Source organism: Pagrus major, chromosome 6 (genome assembly GCF_040436345.1).
Source record: "Pagrus major chromosome 6, Pma_NU_1.0".
NCBI classification, from domain to species: domain Eukaryota; kingdom Metazoa; phylum Chordata; class Actinopteri; order Spariformes; family Sparidae; genus Pagrus; species Pagrus major.
The window spans coordinates 10533740-10559479 of record NC_133220.1 but is presented as its reverse complement, the minus strand read 5'-3'; the positions used below and the strand labels follow the sequence as shown (position 1 = coordinate 10559479).

The 25740-nt window shown below is 38.6% G+C and overlaps 1 protein-coding gene across 2 annotated transcripts in view; it reads right to left on the bottom strand.

The window, feature by feature from the left end:
• Window positions 1-25740, bottom strand: part of LOC140998835 (metabotropic glutamate receptor 4-like) — a 161315-nt gene that overhangs the window by 35575 nt on the left and 100000 nt on the right. For both annotated transcript variants that reach the window (XM_073469226.1, XM_073469227.1), the window contains exons 4-6: window positions 8878-9013; window positions 8518-8672; window positions 8060-8200 (exon numbers count right to left, since the gene is read on the bottom strand). In XM_073469226.1, the coding sequence (XP_073325327.1) occupies window positions 8060-8200; window positions 8518-8672; window positions 8878-9013 (432 nt within the window). The remainder of the gene's footprint in view (window positions 1-8059; window positions 8201-8517; window positions 8673-8877; window positions 9014-25740) is intronic.

Here is a 25740-nt window from a genome sequence, read left to right as displayed (position 1 = left end):
TGTCTGTTCGCCTGTGGATACTCCCTGCAGTCTTTCTCTTGCTGCAGTTTGGTTGATCTGAGACAACTTTTACTTCCTGTTAGTGATAATAATGATTAGATTTTTAAAATTTAATTTAGACAATTTTTCTGTCCCTAGGTCATTTGTTGCTTCTGCTACTGTCATTACAAAATTGCTATGGTTTTATTATTTTATTATTTATTATTGTCACCTTTATGAAGCCTGCAGCTTAATTGCTCCACATACAGTACAATGTTAATGTGCCCTGAAGATGTGCAACAACAAATACCCAAAAACTCAATACTGGAACCACATTTAGAGGTCCAGACCTGGTTATATTAAGGCAATATAACATTGAACTTCCAGCAAATAGTGCAGAGTAGTTATAACTAATAAACTAAGTAGCCAATCAGTATTAATCAGTTTTACTAGTTTTAGTCGGCTACTACGCATCCTTAAAACAAGCAACATAATTGATCTGTCTTTTGTTTTGTTTTCTTATTATTTTCATGTATGAATAAGTTTGATTGTGCTAAATATAAACGTATCTTGTTTAATACTATGAAGACAAGTTGGTGGGACGTCATAACCCTTAGGGCCCCCCATGGATCGTTCACATCATTTTACAACCTTGTTGTATCTGTACTTTTTTTTAATTCTGATATTTTCTTGCTAATTATCCTGTGTTGCCTGTCCTCTTCCAGGTCACCATGGTGGAGAGCAGGTTGTGTGGCTCGGACCTCCTCAGTCGTCTTCCTGGATCCATATTCTTTACATATATTTTATATAATCTCCTTGTATCAGATATTTTGTCATTGAAATGTGTATACTCTGTAATTAATCTGTTATGTACACGCAACATCTTTTGCATGCGTGTACATCCTGGGAGAGGTATCCTTCCTCTGTGGCTCTTCTTGAGGTTTCCTTATTTTTTTTCCTCTCCGCAACAAGGATTTTGTGTGGGAGTTTTTCCCTCACTCGAATCGAGGCTTTCAAGACAGAGGATGTTGTTCACCGTACAGATTGTAAAGCCCACTTATGAGTTTTGGGCGAATTGAATAAAATTGACCTTCAAAGTTGGTTTGTGATCCACCAATAAACACAAAGAAAAGAGGGAGGAGGAGAACAACAACAACAAGCACAGCATGACTTTGTCACTTAATGACATCAAACTGCTGCACCTGGAAAGAGCCGTGCCGTGTAGGCTAGAGAGTCAGACATGTTTTTGCTGGTGTGGACGTTTTTTGTTTTTTGTTTTTTCAGTTTCAGAGGAAAACAATACTGTTGCAATTTACAACACATGTTCTGCGAGGGTTCAGAGAGGAGGGGAGAGTTTTAACAACACAAATCTTATTAAAGCTATGGACTATTAAATCATCCATCTTTGCTCACTCCATCTTAGCCTTTCCAACCCTCTAATATGCACAAACTACAGGTTAGGAAAATACAAAAATGTGGAGTTATCAGTTATCTTGAGAAGAGGTAATTGGTGTCTGCTAACGGCTGAAAAAATCCACATCATGAATCCTTAATTTAATTTCTATAAATTAATCACAGTTTTAAATCCAACTCACAATGGGCAGAAAAATAACAATAATATGATATTTTCATCAAAGCACTATTCTGTGTTCTATTTATTTTCATTGTGCAAAAGAAAATCCCCCTTGTAACAAACTGGCACAAAACCTCTAACCCAGTGCATGCTGGGAAAGGCTCCAGCCCCCTGCCACCCTGAACAGGATAAGCGGTTTAAAAAATAGATGCTTGGATGAAAAAGCAGAGCATGTTTGCTTTATCTGCATTGCTGTGTTTCCTGCTGCTCCCCCACATCATTAATACGCTGGAGGAATAAGCAGCCTATGAGCTGGGTCCTTGCTCTACCTTGCCTCTCCTTTCCAAATTAATCAATATCACTTTTACATCTCCTTCATTCACAGATAAAAGACAAGTCATACTTTTTTCCAAGTCACTCATGCCCTCCTTATCCTTTGATCACGCTGAGGAGACTAACCCTCTCAGGACACTGATAATTCTGAGGTACGCCCCATGAGCTTCTCTCACAGTGGCCTCAGAGACAATGAAAAGCTCTCCACCAGTGATGAGGCACGAGTGTCCCATTTTAACCTCAAACAAATGCTGCGAGACTCCATCACCCCGTGATGCAGAGCCAAACACTAAAACATCCGTAATGAGATAGGCGAGCTACTGACTGCATTATATAGGTGCCTACCGCATTCACTCCCACTATAGCGAGTCTTTACTATGTTGATGTGGGCACCTCTGCACCAAGAGAGTTAAAATTTGTACCTTGAGCATTTAGAGTACAAACACTTAGGTAAAGTATTTGTATTGTATTAACTTTGACTGGGTTTTTGATGTCTTACAGTATTATGATCACTTCAGTCAATTATTTGGTTGACTGCTTCCTGTCTTACTTGTTTACAAGCCTGCAAATAAAATAGAAACCTTGTGAACAGACTCACATTTTCAAGCAGCCCAAGTCTGGTGATATTTTATAATTTTCTTAAGACCCTTGATACAATGACATTTCATGATTTCTACTAAAAAGTGCTGCCCATTTAGCCAATTTCAGATATTTGAGTCTTATTCCTCTACCACAAGACCTCCAGAAACTATTAAAACCCTATCACTGAGGCACCCTGTTTCGCTGGGTGATGTGTTTTTTGGCTCTGGCCATTGATGTTTATTTTGAGTTTTCACCTGCCACCTGCCTGATGTTGTTAAAGGGGCACACCATCGATTTACACATCAAAGTATGTTGACATAATTGGGGAGTACGACTGCATATGCAAAAAAAAGTTTAAAAAAAAAAAAGTATAAAGCATTGTGTGGCTTCAGAGGGAAATTAGCAGACCTCTGTAGCCTGCTCCACATCTCTGCTTGAGGCGAACAGCTCCAGGCCACTTCAGCTGCTACAAGCATAACACACCTGAATGTCCAAACAAACTGTAGCATTGTTTGTTTTGGTCATTTTATGGGATTTATTGGCCAAAAGAATAATAAAGATTATTGCCCCCCTTCATTTTTATGTTGGAGTGTTGAGGATGAGTTCAGGAGGAGAAGCTGCTTCATAGTCTGGTGGAACAGCAGCGGATACTTCTGTATCTTTTACCACACGGCAGCAGGGAGAACAGACTGTGGCTGGTGTGAGAATAGTAAAATACTATTAATCTTCAGTTACATATCTGCTTCCACATCTTTCATCCATAAATGTATTTGTTATTGTTTTTAAAACCGATTTTTTTTTCAGCTTAAAGTGGAAACTGACACCCACTGAACTGGATCGCCGGTCAGTATTCATTTTTATGGGAGTTTTCGTGCCCGTGCTAGACCAAACTGCAGTGCAGGCAAGGATTATAGGAACCATGGTGTCATTATTCTATAGCCATTTTATTATTTTTATTATTTCATTAACGTTTACTTCATAATAATACATTAAACTAAAAAACCTTTACTCTTTGTCGGTTTGTCTGCTTTTGTCCTCATATCAGTCCTGTGTCTCCTGTGTTTGTTGACTGGTCCTCGTGTGCCCCCTGCGTTCCCCATGGCTTTATGATTTATCCTCCATTTTTGTGTTACTCTTTAGTTTTCTTGGATTCTCCTTGTTGCCAGCTTCTTTGTCACCTGCCTTTTTGTTGCTTGCATTTTGGATTTTTGAGACTTCTGCGTGTTGTTAAAGCTCACTTTTTGTTTTTCTACCTACCTGCCTCTGCTTGTATTGTGTTTGGGTCCCCTCGGTAAAACATACTGTACATAACCTTCTGTATTATTACTCCAAGGACAGATTCATAAAACTCTCTTTAGACTCAAGACCAAAAGATCATGGCTGCACAACTACAGAAATATACACCAGCTATGCACACTGTTCCATATTTTACGCCTCAGCTAATGTAAACAAATGATCCAAGTATTATTCAGGATGCTGATAAGACGTCCTAAACCATCACTTGAGCTCTTCAAGGAGATCTCTGTTCTCGCCAGCATTTCCTTTGGCAGGTAACCAGGGGTCACTCCATCCAAATCTGAGACTAACTCATCTATCAGTATTATCTTAGCCACCTGAGTGTTACCCTACATAAAACCCTCTGTGTTCTTTCTTGTACTTAGTGTCACTGCCTGTGAAGACGTTGCCAGCTGTTGGTTTTACAGTCCACCTCTTGAGTAAAAGCTGTAGTTTCTCTCAAGTGCATTAAGTGAGTCTGTACTGTTTCAGCAGTGCTGTGTTAGTTGTTTAGTGTTGTGCCAAGACCTTTCTTTGTTAAGTCCTGATTCTATAAATACATGAGCATCAAGGTTCTCCTGAGTTTTGAGTCTCTACACTGGGGTCCTCCTACATCAAATATATGAGCGTGTCGATCACTCCCACACTTATATAAAAATGCACGTCAACAGTTATTACTGGACGTAATATATCAAAATCTCTGTGCTTTGTCTGGCACTGGTAACATTGTCCTGGCAGGATTTGAGTAGTTCTGCACAGTAGGGATGGGCAATATACTTTTAATATTCTTTACAGTTTATAGTTATTAGAGCTGGGTATTGCTACTGACTTCCCGACTTGATTTGATTCCATCACAAGGTCCCAATTCGGTTTACGATCCAATTTGAGTCTGTATTGATTAATTACGGGATATTTCAGATACAACCAATTTTGTTTGGATATGAGAACAGTTCTGGGAGAACTAAGGCTGTAAATTGTAGATGGAGTTCTCTAATGTGGAGCATTATTAAAAGTATTTAATTATGTTTAGGAATTTAATGGTTTCAGATATTTGTGGTTGAAATCTGCCTACAGAGTAATGAATAGAAGAAATGACTGATTTTGTTATGATTTCAGCATCTAGTTTTTAATAATGTTGTACTGAAAGAACAAGAAAGTAATGACAAATGTGGGACTATATATTTCAACAAAGACAAATAATGCAGATTTTAATGCAGCACTTTACAATGTGCACCTGAGTATACCATAAAGTGCCTGTCCTTGTACTGTGTGAGCAAAACTCAGACAAAGACAGACAGCACAGGACAGAAGCCTCTTCAAATCTTCTGATATTTATGACAAAATACCCTCTGTATCCATATTTTAGGGATGACGAAACATTAATACAATGACATTTTTGATCAATAATCATTAGTTATGTGGATATAGTATCTAAATAGGTAAAGGCAGGTATTAGAACAATCAGAACGGTCTGTTAAATTCAGGAAATGACATCACTTTACTGTAATGCAGCCTTTAAAACCAGGAAACATGTATGACATGTTGCGATATAACAATATCCAAATTCTAAAACTGTAAAGTCTCATATCATGATAACGATAAAATACTGATTTATTGCCCAGCTCTACTTTGCAAACGTTAATTTTGGAACCTCATCCATAGTAAAAGGCATCTATTAGAAGAAGATTGATTTGAATCAGAAAATGATTTGTTTTTTAACCCAGCCCTAATAGTGATATATTACATTTTCCATAAACTTGACTGAGAAACCTTTTAATAAACATATTTAGATGGGAACTGCTCGTGGAATATCCAGTGAATTAACTACCTGACAAATTAAGGTTTACCATCAAATTGATAAAAATATGCTGAAAATCCAATAGTGCTATGAAGCAGCTCTGCATAGTGAGTCATCTATTACAGCTCGAGACATTAAAGGGATAGCTACCCACGGTATAAATGTTATAGCAAAACCTCTGATATGTCACACATTTCTGTAAGAGTTCATGCTATCTACATGCTATCACCAAACCATAATGCACAGCTGTTACTGGCATATGCGTATTGTTGTTCACTCAGCTACTAGTTTATTACAGTAGGTACAGCGAGCCAAAACAGTTCTGCATTTAATCCTGCCTTCATGAAGGATGCAATGTACTGGTTCAACTTTATTGTCCTTTTTGAAGCTGTAGATTGTGCTGTGTTTAATTTTACTGACACTGAGCATGAACACATTGTGTATTTCGGTTAAAGGTACAATAAGATCATAATTGCAGAAGACGAATTTTACACATTCATAAATTCGACTGATTATGGAACTCAATAAAGGCAAATAAGACTAAAATGTTTTGTCCAGATTCTCTCTTTCATGTTTTCTTTTTCTTAGCTAAAATGCTGCCTTATGTGAAACTCAGCTTGGTCACTGAAGTCTGGGAAACTATTGTGTAATGCATGTGTTGATGTCCTGTTGGCATACTGTCACGACACGTTGGTGCTTTTAAATACCAATGTCTGTAGCGTATGTGCATTTTGTGCATACAGACATCTGCCTCCAGGGCAGCGTGGTGGCTCAGCGGTTATCACTGTCACCTCACAGCAAGAAGATTGTTGCTTTGGTTCTCTGGAGTGTGTGTGTGGTTCCTGCCAAAAGGCATATTATTCAGTCATTCAAGAGACTGAAAATTGCCCTTAAGTATGAATGTGAGAGTGAATGATTTTGCGACTTTGTGTCCTGTAATGATATGTTGATCTATCTGGGATGTCTTCCTGCTTTTCCTCCCTGTGGATACCCAATAACCCATCTCCCAATGTTACGTAACTTAATCTTGTACTGTTTTACATTTTCTTTATTCGTTGCACATTAATGTAAAGTAAGCCATCTTTAAATTTCAAATAAACATTGATGGTGTGTGCATTATTTAGGGTTCAATGACATATGGCATGATCCTGCCATATTTGAAATATAAACAGAATCTGAATGGAGCTGTTGTTTATAAATGTAAACTTGATAATACAAATTTTTGCATTAGATTGTGATATGAGCTATGTCCTCAGCTGGCCTCATCACTTCGGGAGAGCAAACATTCCCAACTGCAGATAAAAAGTCTGGTTCCTTGAAATAAGTCATATATACGTAATATGAAAATGTCATTAAGATTTATTTAGCACACACGTAATTGTACTTAAATGTATAAATATGTTTTTGGGAGCATCTATTCAGTGTGCAGGGGCCATTTTATTTTATCTTTGTAGTTTTACTCAAGATTAAACTCTGTAGATGCTCAACGGTTATTTTTTTGTACTATTTTTTAGAGCCTGACAAGATAATCGACAATTTTGGAGGGTAAATAAATTCCGTTTGTATATATATATCGGCAGATACAAGCACATTTTTTGCAATGATCCCTCAAATGTGGTTAAAAAAACACCTAAAAAGGGAAAAAGGTGGATGCGAAAATGCACGCTTTGAAATCTGTGAAGATGGTTGTAACTGTAAACATTAGCTGCCCTGTTAGCTTCAAGCTGATCATCTTAAATGTCTTGGGGAAACTGCAGGAAACAAAAAATACTTCTTTTCTAAATCTAAATTCTTCTGATTGGTATATCAATAAGTCGTTTTAACCTGCTTTTACTACAAATACACATTAGTGGCCAGGCACTAATGCAAAAAAGACAGTCGACCTGGCAAAATACTGTATCAAGAATATCTTAAATGCACACCCAATAGCCTGTGTATAACCGTTCAAAATGTATATAATCATTGGAAGCATCATTTAAATTGATTTCTATTAGTGCAGCAAGCTGTTACTGATCTGTGTAGATTTTTAGAAAGTAATTAAACTTAAAAATGATGAAGGTAAGGAAGTCTTATGTAAGGAAAACCCGCAGACAACAGTAGTTTAACCCTCATCTGTTGTAAAACTTACATGTAATTGGTTTTTAAATCTTAATAAAGAAGGGGGAGTGTTTTTCTGCCTCAAGACAGAATGTGCCATCCACAGCTGGATAACGTATGGCACTGAGCCTGAAGCTTTAACCATGCTGCCCAGCTAAGCCACTCACTTGTTATAGCCATGTGGGTAAACACACTAGACTCAGCAGAAATTCAGCACAGCCCTGAAATGAGCTGTGAGATTGATTCTGAATATTGAACGTATAGCGTTTCCACTTTTTACAGGTGGGCAGCGCTGTCATAACACTTTCACCATGAGCCCAATGTGTCGTCTTCCTCCAGACATCAAAAGGATTCAAGACGCTTGAAAGTTTGAACAAAAACAACATTAAACAGCTTTCCCCCACAACAGGAGAATATCTTACTTGTGCACTTTTTGAGGCCGGACCCTTTCTTCACGGCGTGGCGGCTGAGTTTGCAGTTGAAGTTGTTCTCCCAGAACTCAGCAAACCAGATATTCCTTCTGTTGTTTTCCAGAGTTCGGCTGATGAAGTAACGATCAAACCCTAGACAGATCAATGGGTTCATTGTCATTGACACAGTCAGTGTCAGTGTAAACAACAGTGAGCCGGAGCTCTGATGTGTTCTACAGTATAATTGATTGAATATTGCGTATGCTCAATTTACTTGTGGCTTTGTTTTATTGAATTTTAGTTTGTGGACCTTTGATCAAATGATTAATGGTTAAGCATTACAAAGCAACTCTTATTCTCCTGCAAACAGACAGAGCTCTGTATCACATGAAAAGAATATTTCAATGAAATATGCACAAGCTTTTATTATACAGGGACATCTGATGTATGCATAGTGCTCTTCTCTGTACCTTTGATGGACTGCCGCTTGGGCAGGATGGTGACTGCTCCCTCTGCCATCTCCTCCTGGTGCACAACCGGAGAGATCTTTGAGCCCCAGCTGTCCGAACCCACCCAGATGAAATGACCTGTCTGGTTGGCCTTTTTAGCTGCATGGAGTAGCCGCCTGCAAAGGTGAAGAAACAGATGTTGCCGTGGATAAGGTCAGCATCCTGACCAGCTCCACTTTGATTTTGTTTTGCAATTCATTACAGTGGTCTGGCAGAGCTGGACTGAAACGGCTGTGTTCCCATATGTTTCTGTGCAGTCTGCCTGCGGTCGTGTTATTCTAATCTTCAAAGGAGTGTTGTGTAGCCACCACAGGGTCTTACCTGATATCGTCTTCATTGGCAAACATTATGACAACTCTTGCGTTTGGGTTTTCTCTGAGACGCCTGATGACCTTGTCAAACTCTAATTGTTTGGGCTCCCGGGGAATCTTCACGGACTGGGAGATGCACACACCTCCTAAACAAACAGACGTTTATAGAAGTCAGTATGATAATTTAGAGAAAGAAAACAAAACATACAGTGAATCAGGGCTGCACAATTAATTGCAATGTAAACAAAACCTCCATATGGTCGAGTGTAAATCGCAAGAAGCCATTTTTTTTTTCTTTTAAATGTGTGACAGAACAGCATTAAAATGAAGTGCTGTAGTGCTGCAGAGATGCCCTACCCTACAAATCTGGTTCTCCAGATGTATGACAACATATCTGTTTGGCACAGACTCCAGATGAATTTAATAGTTTTTATAGTGAAAATGAAAACTGTGATGCAAAAATGATCATTACCACTAATCCTGAATCATACAGAAATCTCATTATCTGTTAAAATAATCCCAACATGATTTTCTCAACATATCAGGCAGCCCAACAGTGATTTAAACATCAAAAATGGTACTCTACATATCTGTTGTTTGAATACATTTCAAATACAATTTGGTGCAAATACACAATCATGGGTGGTATAAAGAAATGGAGGGCTTTGTGGCTACTTCATCAGTTTGCCAGGGACTTCTTGGGAGAATGAAACTCAGATGGTGAAAGGCTGTATTTCCCTGAAGAGTGATTGATCATCAGGATGATAATTTACTTTCAAAAGAAAGAAACAGCCTGGCTGGTTTTGAGAGTTTCTTTAGGTCAGACCTTTTATCTACAGTATGTGTGTTTGACATCAGGTTTGTCTCACTTGGAACAGATTTTTAGCAGTATTGTGGAACGTGAAATGAGGTGACATCATGCAATAGTGTGTATGTTGTTGCTCTTTGATTTTCAAGTGGCCATTGTACATTTCTGTGAGGACTTGGCGGAAACTTATATTTTGAAAGTTACTCAGAGCTTTTATTATGGGAACTAACATAATGTTACTTTTTTGTATGTCATTAAGTGTGTTTTCAAGTTTGCACTTTCCCATAACAGGAAATGTTAACAGGAAGTTAAGCGCTCGCTACCAGTAGTAACAGCTTCAGCTGGTGATGTTTTCACTTTGTCTGTATGTATGTGTGAGTCATTATGGCAAAATACTACAGAAACTACCACAGAAGCTAATCTGAGTATCTGGCCTTTTATATTTCTGTCTGTCTGTTGGTCTGTGGAAAGATTTGGTCAGCGCAATAGCATCAAAAGCATGAAAGATACAGTCACGAAACTTCTTAGGTGTGTAGTTGAGATCAAAACGAAGTGTGATCCAACTTACAAAATGGTCTCTAGCTTTGTGTGTTTCACTTCCTCTTATTCTTCTGGATTTTCCCTGGAATGGTTCACATTTTCTTTACTCAATTTACTTTCACTGTATTGTAAATGTATTGATATGTCAATGTTTTGGAGCTAAAGATTTACATATTTTCATGAATAAAACTGTTAATTAGATGTTGAGGCTTGTGTGTAGCTCAGCTGCTGTGTAGCTAGAGTTTACTGTCATGGCCATGTTGGCTAGTCGGGACCATTTAGTGTTCATGGTACTGCACAGGCACACAGAACATTTGTGCAAGATGCTGTGAATACTTTGTTTTCCTGGGATCGCACGGAGGTTATACTGTTGCCCCGTGTCTTGCAATAAAGTGCTGTAAGGCAGTCCTGGTAAGTGTGATCCTTACCCACAATACAACACAACACAGACTGACTGCATTCAGACTGACTTGACCGTTTTGTAAAATAACACAGCCCTCTCTCTGGCCTTTGAATGGAGCCTGTCTTTCTGAGCGGCAGGGGGTGCCGACGGGTGTCAGCAGGAAAAAATATTTGAACCAGGTTCAACTTTTGCTGTGACGCAATGCCATCTGGAAAGGCACTGCTCTGGCTCATTCCTGGTGGATCATTGGAACATTAAACAACGCGGACTGAGACCCTTTAATCTGAAACAAAAAACTAAACAAATATGATGTATTTTGTGCATCTGAAGCAACACTTCCAGCGCTTCTTTAACAGGATTTCTTGTGTGAGCTTCAGAGTGCCTCAGTGTGGCATGTTTGTCAGAAGGATTGATTTGTAGCATGCTGCAGCTCTCAGGACAGCAGGGACACCGCCAAGAAATGTCTCTGTACAGCATGTGCATAGTATATCCTATACAGATATATACTGTACCAAGCCCTGAACAGTTTAGCGTCGAGGAAGCTTAACTTTGCAAATAACTCTGCCAAAGTGAGTCTGTGTTTATGTACTGTGTCTGAACTGTTCAGCCTGAAAAGTTGACTTCTGAAAAGCAGTGAGAGGAAACAACCACTACGAGTTAGACAACTGAACAATTAACTGCAAATTAATCACATTAAACACATTCCTCTCCATCTGCTGAGTCATATATTTATGCACCACCTACACATTCAGCAACCTGCTGCATAAAGCTCACACAGATGAGAAATCCAACAGCAAAAAGGCTTCTACCATTGTCATTTTAGGACTTGTAGATAGTTGTCCTCTGTGTGTGACTGGCAAATCTGTGGAGGTCTAGACTCCATTAATTCTGTGGTCTTCCACCCTGATGCCCTGCTCAATAAGGGGGCAGCCAAATCCCGATTTAGCTGTCTAAAAAAAGTTTGGAGGTCTGAGACAGTCTCCTTCTTGCACAGCTGTCACTGAACCTCGTTAAGTTTGAGAAGGTCAGACAGAATTTCTGACCCAATCCTCAGACATGCAAAGATTTCAAATTTTGTCAGAAAAAAAATATGCAATAGATAGATGATGTAAAGACAAGTTTCCATAATGGTAGGCTGCAATAACCAGTAAGAGTTTATGATAAAAAAAACAACACATTCTGTGTCTCAATTATTTCCTCTGAATGTATCATCCAGCCTTGTTAAAAAATGTTTCTTTATCCAGCACGAATTAGTAAATCTTTGTAAGATTTCGTAACTCTTCAGCTCAGTCATGACACGAAAGGAAAAATGAAACAAGGATGGCAGCAAGACAGCAAGATATCCCCCCTGACCAGGAAATACAAGCACAAAATCTTTTAATTTGTGACCCCCACCTGTGCCGTGTCTTTTCAGTTTCTTTGTCACAGAGAGAAGAAATTAGGTTTTTGCTCATTTCAAATAAAGATACCTTTACTATTCCACCTCCTCAACTAAAACAATGAATTTGCAATACATTCATTTTGTTTGTTACGACAGTGGAAACACCTTTATACCAGTACTGTAAGCAGATATGTTTTTAGCATGGTTCACCATACTGGAATACAATTTCCTACCAGGTTTTATGCCAAGATGTTGAGAATTTCAAGGCACCTTACAGTTTGATTCAGAGGGCTGTGATGTGATTATAAAACGATTATCAAAATATAATCATCAAAATCATATCTCATCAATCATAATGCCAAGAAATGGGTTTCCAAATTACAATTATTGACTTCTTTCACCCGTGTCTGTTTGTTTGCTAATTGGTTTATTAGTTTGTCAGCAGGATTACACAAAAACTACAGAATGGACTTCCACAAAACTTGGATGGACAATGTATCTCGGCCCAGAATAGACCCCATTAGCTTTTGGTGTGGATCTGGGGAAAGGGACGGATCCAGGGATTTCTTCCAACAATGTTAGATACAATTGAGTGAGTACAATTTCACGAAACCGATGCTACTAAATCGGTAGCAAGCCATGTATCCCCCTGTCAACATATTTTTCCATAAAATCAAAAGCTGGGGTAGCGACTGCTAACAGTGTGTTTTGGAATGATAAAAAAAAAACAAAAAGAGCAAATATAAGAATTGTTACATCTGTAAGCTAAGCCCAACAAACTGTACTGCTGAAACGATTTCAACCTCACTTCAATTCATGTGTCAGTTGTTCCCTTTCAAGAAGAAGATTTGGTCGGTGACTCATGGTGAAGCCAGGTTAGAGGATTTGAACATGAAAGCCTAGATTATGGATTAATGGTTCCCAGTGCATCACTATCAAGTCTCACGTTGTGATGAGCACTTGTTGTTTCGGTTTTTCTGAAAGGTCTGTAACCTGTAGGTTAGATCAGGAGCGGGGAGTGCATTGCGTGTCTGATCCTAGAAGTGATGTGTGGTTTCCCAAAGAATCACACTTTAACTGTCTGGATACTTTACATCATCTTTTTAGTTTACTGCTGCAGGGAGTGTGAGTCTTGACTGCAGTTGTGAGAGCGTTTCATCACTTCAGCCATTTGTGTGTGATGACCCACTTGTCCAGTTGACTCAAACAGGCTCTATTATCGACCATTTTCGATGTTTACTGAAATTGATGGTTTTAGATAAGTGAGAGGCATGCAACGCCGTGCCATCACTTTGCAGTTTCCCACAGTCAGAGGACAATTCTGGCGTTATCTTAAAAATGTGTTCACTAAAATTAATGGAAACAGTGGCAAGTATCCACCTCACCATCAGGATAGCCACAGTCATGTAATATGTCTTTGCCACAATAGCCACGCAGCTTTCTTTCCCTGCCGTTTATTCATATTCAGATGCCTTCAAGATAAAAACAGACATACTATATCTGAGATCATGACAATCTCATACAATTTTCACGTCAAGACATCAACAAGCATTGCATTTTTTGTTGTCTTTGAATTATGTGAACACTGATTCCACCACCGCAAAATCGGATTATGTCACCGCCGCACAAAGAACACACACAACACTTTCATGTTTGCCACATGAACAAATAAGCTAACGATTTGATTTAGACTGCAGAGAGAAGGCGCGTTTGTATAGAAAAGAAGATGAGAAACTGTCAAAATGAGAGCTGATTCATGTTTTTAATGGCACATCAAATTGAGGTCACTGCGTTGATTGGGCAGTAAAGCAGCATCTCCCCTTCTTATAGCATGAGATCCTCACTCGACCACTGTTTGGTATAGATTTTTTTAACTGCAGTGACTCAGTGTACGGCATGGTCTGTGTCTCCCTTTAATACTAAATGTATTCTTCTTCCCATTTGGTGCCCTGTGTTTAGGAGGCTTCTCTTCTGCTTCCTGTATATTTCTTGCAATTTCACCTGACCGGGGTATCAAATACATAACTACATAAAAATGACACAAGAAACCAGTTTTCTGTTTAATGCAGTTTTTCAATTGCAAGATAATACACATAATAAATGCTTCTATAATAATGCTACTGTATATTGCTTAACAGAAAATTTGACTCATTGTGTGTCCTCCACACAATCATTTTGGAGAGGGATTTGTCATTTTCTATCCAACTGTAAGACGTCAATATGGTGGCCGGAGAAAAGCTGCTACTTAAAGTTGCTATAAGCGTTATTATCTTATTAAAATGAGTGTTAAACAGCTCTATATTCCAATGGTAATAACTGTCATAGAGTGCTTGGTCAGGGATCCATATCTATCCTCCTCCTGCTCATGCCGTAAAAAAGAAAAGACATTTTCTGGTTTCCCTGCCGACTTTATCCAATCAGGACAGAGAACTCCATAAAGAGGCAGTCCTGTCGTACAGAGCACAGGATCCTCCTGTTTACCAGTAACAGCAGGACAGGGTAAGCTACCAGTTCCAGTACTCCCGACTTACCAAACAGGACAAGTTGCCTATGATACAGCGCTTAGAATTACAATGACCTGGATGACTGAGAACCTTCATCAACATCTAAGTAAATACTGTAATTTTCCAACATCCATGGCAAGTGGTCGACGTGTTTGTCCGTTTTTAGTTTGACGTGTTCGACTGGCAGCTTTTCTCTATTTGAAAATAATCACAATATGATTTTTCTTTGCATATCATTTAGCCCTTATTTTATGTAATATATATATAATTGGTCCTTTCCTAAGCAGCTTCATCATTTGTATTTATTTGTAGTCTTTTTTTTTTATAAATTTTATGTTACATGTTCTCAAAAAGATGTTTTCTTTATTTCCTTTTTGTATTTGGTTGTTTTGTTGAACCTTCACCAATCAATATTTTTACATTGACTACAAGTAACAAGATTAGGGCTGCAGCAGTATACCGATTATAAGGTATAACGTGGTATGAAAACTGACGATTATCTTACAGTGTACATTTGCTCATCTAAGGTATTGAATTCTACTGTATTAGTGTAAAAACTTTCAAGTATATATCAAGTTTCAGGACATTATCTGTGAAAACCCTTCCGTGTTAATGTTATGCTCCAGGGTTACGGTGAGGGTTTCATACACAACATATATAACCATGACATTTTCTAAGATGGTTATCATGCCATGAAAATCTCATACCGTACGTGGCTCGCAAAACCACAGAGATCACCAGCTCTGCAGTTTCTCTCAGCTCTAGGAACTGTTTTATTGATTTTCAGCTCAATGTTTTGGTTTCACAGCCCACAGCTTTACTGTTTGGTTTCAGTCTCATTGCTCTCACCAGCTGCTGTGGGTAGCTTTTATAAGCATGATTAAAATCCAATGTACGCTACCTGCTCAGCAGCAAGCAAAAGACAGAGTTAGCAACTAACTAGTGAACACAGTAGAACATTTAGCAGCTAACTGAGCCAGATAATTCCCCTTTAGGAGTGGAGACAGAGACACAGTTTAGAAAAATGTGAGTACTGGATTTACAGCAGGTTGATAGACGTGTGTGCTGAACTCTTAAATAAGCAACTACAGTAATTGCTAACAACTTTTTAAGGTGATACAATTTAAATGTTGTGTTTACAGCTGGTTTCCCCCACTGCTTTAAGTTTCAGAGCAACCTTTTTTGCTTTAACTTATCATTCTGAAGTGCATAATGAGTGCTAAGTGTAATGCTGCATTCACGTGCTCCTCAGATGGTTCCATTTCCCGAGTTGGGAAGTCGTTCTTCCGACTTCATTGTGTTCATGTGCATCATGTCGGGACGTGGAAGCAACATGGATGCCATAAAGAAGTTGTTTTCCATTTTATCGCTAGGAGCATTTAAACAACAGGTTGACAGCTGTTTCCAGTATTTGAGTGATGAGGAAGAGCTAAGAAAACAACACAATGACACAATACATGACTTTGGTAAATGTTTCTGACCATCAACCCAATGTTTACTTTCCTCCGCCATGTTTTAGCATCATATGACGTCAACTCTGCAACTTGTGTACCAAAACTTTCTCCGACTTTCAGAGTTGTTGTTCCAAAAGGGCATTCATGAGAATTTTCCCAGTCAGAAAAACATTTTCCCTGTAATTCCTACAGCACATGAACACACCATCATGTCTGTAGAAAAATCATACCATCCACATATAGATTGTTTACCTATAAGTCTCGCTTTTACTATGAGATTTGGCCTGTCTGTCAAAGAAGGTAAAGAAGGAGAGTGATAGAAACCGAGGTAAAACAAAAGGGACAGGCATTCACTCCACGTCGTTTACTGAATGTTTTACTCTGCTGTTGTTTTTGTTTTGGACATTAGTCAGGCTGCTTCCGTTAGCCATGTTGTTAACACTGCCTTTGAGACAGCGGCACCATCAGTAACACCACAGGGAAACACAAGGAAGTCGTCTGTTTCCTAGACTCGTGCGACACAGACTGTACACATGACACTGTCTATAATCAGTAAAACTAAAATGAAGACACATATGACTACACATAAATATATATGCACGTGTTAACATTAGAGTTATATCTTGTATGAAATGTGCAGTATACTGTACACATCAGCTCAATATGGTGTAATACTGTAAGCACCAAAAATACAGAATTAAGTCTTAATCCTCCACCTGAGCTGACAAAAGCTTCGTACTTAACCAATTTTAGTGTCACTTCCTTCAGTCTGCCTGTATTTTACATTAGCAACATCCCATTTCCAATTTCATGGCTTTCATGTGATAATTCAAAGTAAAACATACTGTAATTTCCTACTCAAGTCAGGACTTGTAAAAACAGCAGCCAGCCTGCTAACCTTGCAGCAGACCTGTTGAAAAAAAAGACTTATTTTTTATTCCAATGCAAACTAAAGCGTTCCTGCTCTGTGCTTCAATTTGAATACATTATGTAAAGACCTCTTTGAGAAAAAAAATACAAGAAGCTGAATGCTGACAGCACTAAATCGCCAATAATGTTCAGTTATTGCTGGATGAGGATGTCTGTTCGCAGCCAATTTGATTGAGGTCAGAACAGAATGGGATCATGTTTAGATCTTATGTGAAAAGTGGTAACTAACGATGTTAAAAAAAAAACACACGTTCACTATAATAATAATGTTCTCAGCAGCTTTGCTGTAGTTTCACAAATGAAATGTGAACTGCAGAAAAGTCACAAAAGTTCATGGAAGACTTTAAGTACTGAACTGACAAAGGGGAAAACCAGATCCTGAGAAACACTGTTTGATGCTGGAAAAGTAACTGCCTGTGACGGTTTTACCTTCCTGCTGCATTTACAATACAAAGACAAATCTTCTAGGTTAGCTGTTGGCTTGCTTTGCGTCATGAGGTTGTTTTCATGGATATGTGAGGAGATTTTAAATAATCTCTTCTTGCAAATTATTCTCTTTTCTTGCCAAGTGTATCCTGTGTAACTTTAACTGCCTATATGCTCTGACGTGCCAGAAAAGACTGCCCAACGAGGCCGTTTGCTATTTCCAAATATATTTCCTAGACATATTTTCCATAGCGAGCCCCGTCAGCGTGGCTTGTTGTACACTTTAATCTGTTATGCTGTGTCCATGCTCAGTTCATGTTCAATTAAACCAACAAAATACAATAGTATTAGGTCTGAAAACACAATTTGTTGTTTCTCTGCTCCACTGACTTTCCTAATTGTACATCTTTCCCCTGTTATTTTTTCACACATGTCCTTTTGTGTGTTTAGTCTATGGAGCCACTCAAGTAAATAATTAACATGTGGGATGCACCATCTTCATCTTTGTTTTATCTTTTTTCTATTTATTTTATTTTTTTTCAGATCTAGATGCTTCTGACTTTAAAGGGCTGTTTTATTTTTGTGCTTTCAGAGGGAACAAAGTTGTTTGATCTCACACTTCAGCCTGAAACATTGTGTTGAATCAAGCGAGAGCACACATACCAGTTCAATGCCAGTCATGCACAATGAAAATAATTACTTTAATTTCAGTCAGTGGTGTGTGGCATATACTGTAAAATGATATCTGAAAGAGAACAATTTAGGGTGTATAACAGAGGGAAGAAAGACAGTGATACTTGTAGACTAAAATTTCTGGAACAGGATAGTGAACCTTAGAAAAAAATACTATAAAATAATGTTGGTCAACCTATTAAGTGTGTAACCTGTTTGCTCCAACATTTGGTCATGTTTAAAACAATATCAATATTTATTTGGCTGTCCCACAGACATGGTGTCAGAGTTCAACAGCTACTTTAAAAAACACCCCCTAGTAAAATAAGCGCTAACTAAAAAAATCAATACTAGATCTAGTCATTTTTACTTCTGCCAGGGAGGCTGTGTTTTAAGCTGGCTCTCCAAAAATCATCAGATTTCAATAAAACTTGGTAAAAACTTTAACCATGGGCCAAGGGACGATTATTCTTTGGTGAAGGTCCAGGCACAGAACCAGGAAGTTTTTTAAACAGGCTGTTTAACATTGCCAGAGGGGCCTATTTTTTGACGTTCTCACTACTTTCTCGTGAACTTGCACTTACTTCAATGGGAAATAAAGGGGGGACTGCACAATTAATCAACATATTGTGGGAATCGCAATATCCAAATCAAAAAGCTGCCATTTTTGATAAAGGTAAAATTTATGACAAAATGGCAGTAGTAAGTATTGTAGAGTAGATGTACTGGTATGTAATCTTGTTATCCAGATCTATTGAGATGATGTTTTTTTGTTCGATACAGACCCCGACAAAAGTCACATCATCAAGATTTTAAAAAATGTTTGCAGTGAAAATGAAAATTGTGATCCAAAAATGATCATTCTTATGTATTGTGAAACATATCGCAATCACAATAGCTGTCAAAATAATCGCAATATGATTTTTCACCATATCATGCAGCCCTGATTTCCAGCAAAAAATGCTCTACAACTGATTGTAGCAAACAATGGTAGTAAACATAATGAGAGAAAATGTTTCAAACGTAGAGCTAATGTTTCTACTAGTAGCTGTGTTGTTTGCAACATTTTCCACTGCCCCCGAGTTGCCAAAAGAAATGATTTAATGCTGCTTTAAAGATGGTCTACTGAAGATATTTTTCCTGCAGTCTGAAAGAAAGTCAAAACATATACGTGCTCTTGTCCCTTGTATTCACGTCAGATTGGTTTCAGCTCCATTGTTGACATCAAGAGCTCTAACGTCAGCAGGCTAGCAGGCATTATACAGCTATACAGCTCATTGTGGTGTTGTATTTAATGTGTTTTATCATAAGGTGTTTTTTAAGGACAAAATAATAATTCAATACAGCAACACTCAAAAATTACAATAGAACTGAATCAACACTTTTCTATCAAAGTCTTAACAAAAGACATTTTTTGTTCATAGACTATTGACTATTGTGTCGTCTGTCCATTTTCTGTAATAAAAAAACATTTGTTGTTTTTTGAATGGGAAGAATTAATCTATTGTGTCATCACAAGGTTAGGACAGATGGCAAGCATGAAAATACCGCTGTGCTACTTTTAACTATTATCTGCAGAGGGGTTTTTTTTGTTTGTTTTTCTTTTACAGGCCAATGTCGCAATAATTACAATTCAAAATTTTTGTGAATTGCAGCCGAGATGAGACATCAAAATAAAATATTTCCTGGAATGGCTGATTTGCTGAAGCACAAATTATGGAGGACAACAGGCTTCAGGCCTTTTCACATCAACATCACATCATCACATCATTTTCAAAACTGTTGAAGGCTGACAGCATGGTAGGCTTTTTTCAAATTTGGTGTTTTGTCCATCGTTGAATGGCTTCTCGTCATTTTTTGAAATAAAGACTACATTACTTTTCCGTAAAAAATAGCATGCAGAGAGTTTCTGAAATGAATTCACCAGCCAATGTGAGTACTACCTATTATTACCTGGCACACTAAGCGGAAAAAGTTTGAGCTAACAGAAATTTGGCATGCCAAACTTGTTGTGAACTAAAATGACCTACTTTTTCTTGCATGTTTTGGATCAGGGCATGTGGGTTGAGTCAAAACCTGTCATCATTTAAAATTTGACCTTTAGTTAGTATCGCCTCCATCAAGCTAATCACTGTAATGTTTTTAAACACCAGGACACAGTGCCGGAATGAATCACCCCTCAAACTTTTAGCGACATTAATAGAGGTGGTGTCTGTCATATCACATTTAAGTTGAAAAAAATGGTGACAGAGCCCCTCCATCAGGCCAGCCAGTCTACTCCTCTGAGATATCGCCAGAGATATCCCATTAGCAGATGGATTGACACGAGCCCTTCAACCACAATCGCTCTTCAAAGAGCAAGACTAAAAAAAACAACATGGCTTCATAAGGTCCCATTTTATTTTTCACCCTTCCTCTAAAGCAAGGGCAGCGGTTTCAATCAAACCAATTGACTTCTGCCTGACCCCTTTCCTATGACTACAGTCCAGAAGCGCCTTAGGCAGAGCTGAATCCGCACACTAAACCCTAAGAATAGGAGTGCTTTAGAGTGTGGCCTACCTAATTGACTCTGTAATAGTGTCATAGTTCAGTGCCACCAAATTGACTGAATTTTCAAGCATGCTTTGGCACTTCTGATACCCTAAAAAAATGACAAAAAGGCCTGCCAGTGCAACTCCAAGTTTATCGCCTTAAATATCAAGGAGCAACAAGGAGCAACAAAACAGTAGCGATGTATCACTCAATTTTACCCTCTGCTTTAGAATTGATCACTCCAGGCCAATTACATTAACATGTTAATAAATGTAAAATATTACTATCCATCACGCTGTAACCTTAAACCTTCACTTACAATATCTTTATATAAACAGCAGATCAAATGACTATATGTATGTAAAAAGATTCTGCGGTTCCCACCTAAGCTGTATGAAGCATTTTAGCATCTTTCAGCTCATTCTTTCAGTTTTCTGCCTGGCACTTAGTGGTGAACAGACAAAGTTGGCAAAGAATATGATGAATATGATGAAGTATTAAGCAAGCTAAAAAAGCCAGATATTTCCTTCAGGAGTTGGTAAGAGAGCAAAAGCCAGCTGAAAGTGAGTAAATACTGATAATAAACAACTATATACCAATACACTTCACATGGGACCCAAATCTGTGTCTCCTGAGGAAGAGTCCTGCGCCTTGACCTATTCAACCTTGACCGGCTCCCTAAACGGACCAACAACACCAGCATGGCGATATCAGATAAACCAAATAAGAAATGTGATGCTAACATGTTAGCTATATGTGCTTTATAAGGCCATAATTAAGGATAACAACAAAGGTGATGTTCAACTTGTTGTTGAAGCGGTAATGAACATGTTTTGGTTCTCATTACGCGTAAGTGAGTTTTAATTCCTCAAACTGAGGGCTCGAGGCACTTCGGACTGGGATATTCCTGTTAGTTCATTCTGGGCAGGCTGTACCTCTTCCAGAGAGTGTTTTTCACACCTCCGACCTGCCCTGTGTGAAAAAGGACTGCTGCTTACTTTCAAAAGGTGTTAATTAAAAAGAAGAAAAAAGAATCCAGGCGCCATATGGAGGAGGCTCCCTGACAGCCGGCTCCTACTGTTTTGGAATTTCACTTTGCTGCTCTTCTTTGTGTTTCTGTGGAGATGAGGTCATCTGCAGTGGCAGGATGACAATGATTAGGTAATAGGCCTTCACAAGCCGCTGGTGCTTTATAAATTTGTTCTGTTGGATCACACAAGGTTCACTCACAAATTTGGCCACACTGGTTTGCTTTTTTCCTTCTTGTAAAATTGTGAAATTAAATGTCTCGTCGCTGAAGAGAAAAGTCATTTGTCATTTTATTGAAAAGTATTTCTCTCTGAGTGAACTCAGAGGGAATATTTGCTGCTGTATATTTTTTTTTGCTTAATATTTTATTGGTGCTATTGTGAGAGATACTGTGAGTGGGAGGGGAAGGGACCTGCAATAGCACAGAAAACCTCTTATGAGAAAATGCTAAGCCTCAAGAAATGATACACAGCTGCTCGGGAGTATTTTTGCACCATAATTGACGTGCCACAAGCATAATTTCCCATCATTAGAGAGACCTGTTGCCTTGGAGCACAGGAGCTTCCAAGGAGGAAAAATCCAAGCCCTTAAGCTGCCAGGCCTGTGAGATAACAGAGCTGCACTATCACAACTGCAGAGATATGGACAAAATATGCAGACCACAAACAAGCCCATTTTGCCCATTCATTACGCCGGGTTGCAGAAATCATATCAAGCATTCTGTTATACATAATAAATGCAGACCTGGAGGAACATTTTCATAAAACTCTGCAAAGCAGTACAAAATAAGTACAACCTCAAGACTGTTGCTTAAAGTGTCAAAATGGCTGAATAATACACCCAAGTCCCTTTCCTCAAAAACCGGACCCTGACTCTCTTTGCCTTCTTGTCCTTGAGACCAAGCCTGCGATTGTGCCTGTCCTGAAGAAAACCTCTGCAGGACATGAATGACCTCTGTCCATCCGTCATCATCACCTCCTCACCAATTAAATGCCGACAAAACACTGCAGAGGCAGCAGCTGCTTTCATCTCCTAATTGACTGATTGATTTGCCTGTTTTTCTATCACCCTATAAGATGTTTTTATGATGCAACCCAACAGTAGTTCATTTGATTTATAGAACGCAGCTTTTTAGCGGGCGCACTGATGTGGGAAGGTGATCTAAACACCATTTGTGAATTCATATGGTACAAAAAACACCGCCTGCCGAGGAAACGAAGCACAAAAAAAGTCAAGTGTTTTGTTTTGCTAATTTGTTGTTGGAGTCCCTGCAGAATAGACACAAATGTGGACAGAAAAAAATCAAAACTGGGTACATTTTCAATATGTTTATAAATATCCAAAACCTGAAGCTACAAAAGACTGACTACCCAGTGTGGGAGTTGTTTAAAAAGATTTTGTCTGGTTCATGTTTTGAGAGACGTGTCCAGCCCTCAGGATGTGCTATTGTTTAGGTATTTTCTATTCATCTGGGATCAACATTCACCCCACCCTTCAGGATAACTGGTGTTCATGAAAGACATTTATCATTAGAGAGCTTCTTGGTTAGGATTTTGTGGAAGACTCTTCTCAGTTTTGACACAAGTTATATCATGTGGAGCATAAAAGAGCTTTGTTTTTCAGTTTTCCCTCTGAGGCAAAAAGGGAAAACAACATTCTTTCTATTGAATTAGGGTTTGACTAAGATTGTTTTTTAAGACTACTGTGACTGCTGATGTTTAGCATCTGTAAATTTGATCATCTTTGCTGAAGTTCACGTTTCCCCAACAATGTTATGTCAAAATTCAGGGCTCAATTTAGTCATCTGTAAAATCATCCGAATTAGAGTGTTTCCATTTAATCAACACTGATTACAGAAGACAGGAAATAAATACCCATATCATATCAAACCGTTCTCCCTTTTAATGATAAAATAGATTTTGGCAAGTATATTTCTGTATAGGAAGTTAGAAACAAAATACCAATCTGATTTCATAGCAACCAGATACATTAACAAACAAACATACAGGTAGGGGGAAAATAATTGGAACACTTCACAAACAATACAGTCTAATACCACAGCTGACAATAAACTGTGAATGTCAGAAAAAGTCAAATAAACTAAAAATAATTTTGTTTTTCACCGCATTGTTAATGCTTCGAAAAACTCTCAGCCCAGTTTTCACGACTCAAACTCACTCTACAAACAAAAACAACTCTAATATTGCAAGATTCATTCTAATTAACTCCTCTAAATACTGAATTGGACTTGCTGAAAACTCGATCGACCTTCCACCTCGTTCGTACAGTATGTGTGGATTTGAGCAGTCACAATGCCTGCTTACTTGAAAAAGCTGTTAAATGTGCCAGCAGGAAAACCAGCAGGGCAGACAGCAGCAGCCCATTTCAGCACAGAATACCCACAAAGCATTTTGGCAGATCCTTCACTCCAGCATGAACAGAGCTTAACAGTGAGAATACCGGCAGCGTGCAGGGACCTGACGCATAAAGCGAGTTCATCATGCGGTATTTGGGCTTTCTATGAATTTTTTTGGGGTTTTGCTGGTTGAAAAGAACTGGCTGTTAAGGCGCTCTATGGGACACATCCGGGCCTAACCTGATAACTCTACGAAAGCCTGACTGTGTGAATTTCAGTAATGCTAGCAGCACAGCTCTTGGCATGGCAATATCAGTCAGGTGGTCCACCAAACTGAATTGTCTCAATAGCTATTGAAGGATTGCGATGGAATTTGGTGCAAACTTTCATTTTCCACAGAGGACAAATCGTGATTACTTTTGTGATCCCCTGAATTATCTTCCAGTGCCACCCATGGGTCAAAGTTTTCTCTTATTCAGTGAAATATCCAAACATTTACTGGTTGTATTTGCATAGACATGAATGGTCCCCAGAGGATGCATCCTACTGATTTTAGTGACCCTGTGGCTTTTCCTCTGGTACGACTGTAAGGTCATATTTGTAGTTCTTTGCGAAATGTCTTGATAATATTGGATTAGTTATCAAGAACTTTGCCACACACGGTCATTGTCCCCTCAGGATTAACTGTATTAACTTTGGTGAAACATGGACTCAAATTTAAATCTGTCCAGTGCTTTGATGACAGTAACATTCTCATCAGCCTCAGATGCTCTTTTTGTTTAGTGCTAATTATCAAACGCTAACACATTAAACTAAGATGGTGAACATGATATACTGTACCCTCAAAACCCTGGGTCTTCAACAGGGGGTCCATGACCCCTCAGGGTCCTCAGAGTTACTGCTGAGGGGTCACCAAAGTATTGTTTGATAAATCATTTTATTTTATGTAACTGTGTGTGAAAATTCACATTAATGTGAATCCAACATATAAGAAAAAAAAGTTCTAAAAAGAAAATGTAATTTTCACAACTCAATCAATCATGTGAGCAGGCTAACCTAGCTCTGCTCCAAATAACTGTGAAGCACCTATGGAAACATTAGCACATTAGAGTTTCCACTGAGCGCATGTTAGCCTGCTGCAGTTAGCGTTAGGCTCCAAGCACCACAGTGCCCAAGTACAGTCTCAAAGATTTGCTGAGGAGTCCCTTATATGTCTTTTAAGATGATTTATTTATTTATTTTATTTTTTTATTTTTTGCCTTTATTTGATAGATGATTGTAGAGAAGCAGGCTGGAACCTTATTGTGGATATTTTGGGTATGCACCTTAACCATTACTGGCTATTCAAACAAAATTTGAATACATTATTGAGGTGGGGTGCCTGCCGCGCATCTTGTGTGAGTTAAAAATGTTTCAACTTGAGTAAAGAAATTGGCACTAATCACAGCACTTTGTGAGTCTACTTGATAAAGTTGCTGGAGGACAAATAGAGACCGGAAGGAAAAAAACAGAAATAAGTAGAATCCCTGCTGAGTTCTGAGTTTCGTCGGGGGCATAGTAAAAAAAACCACACAAAGTCCCACATATGGTTGGTGCGTCCGTCACAGCTAACACATGTGTAGCTGAAGCACTTGCTGTTTGGAGCGAACAAACACGAAAGGTCCAGAGGTCATATTTTTCTGAATTGCACCATACTGTCTGAGCACACCTTGTTCTCTCTGAGACAGCCCCCCCGATTAGAATACTGGTTAAAACAAACTGTGGGTGGTTTATTTTGGATGCTTTTAAGTGGTTCTGTTCAAATGTTTTTGTGCATATCTTTGTGCTTGCATGAATTT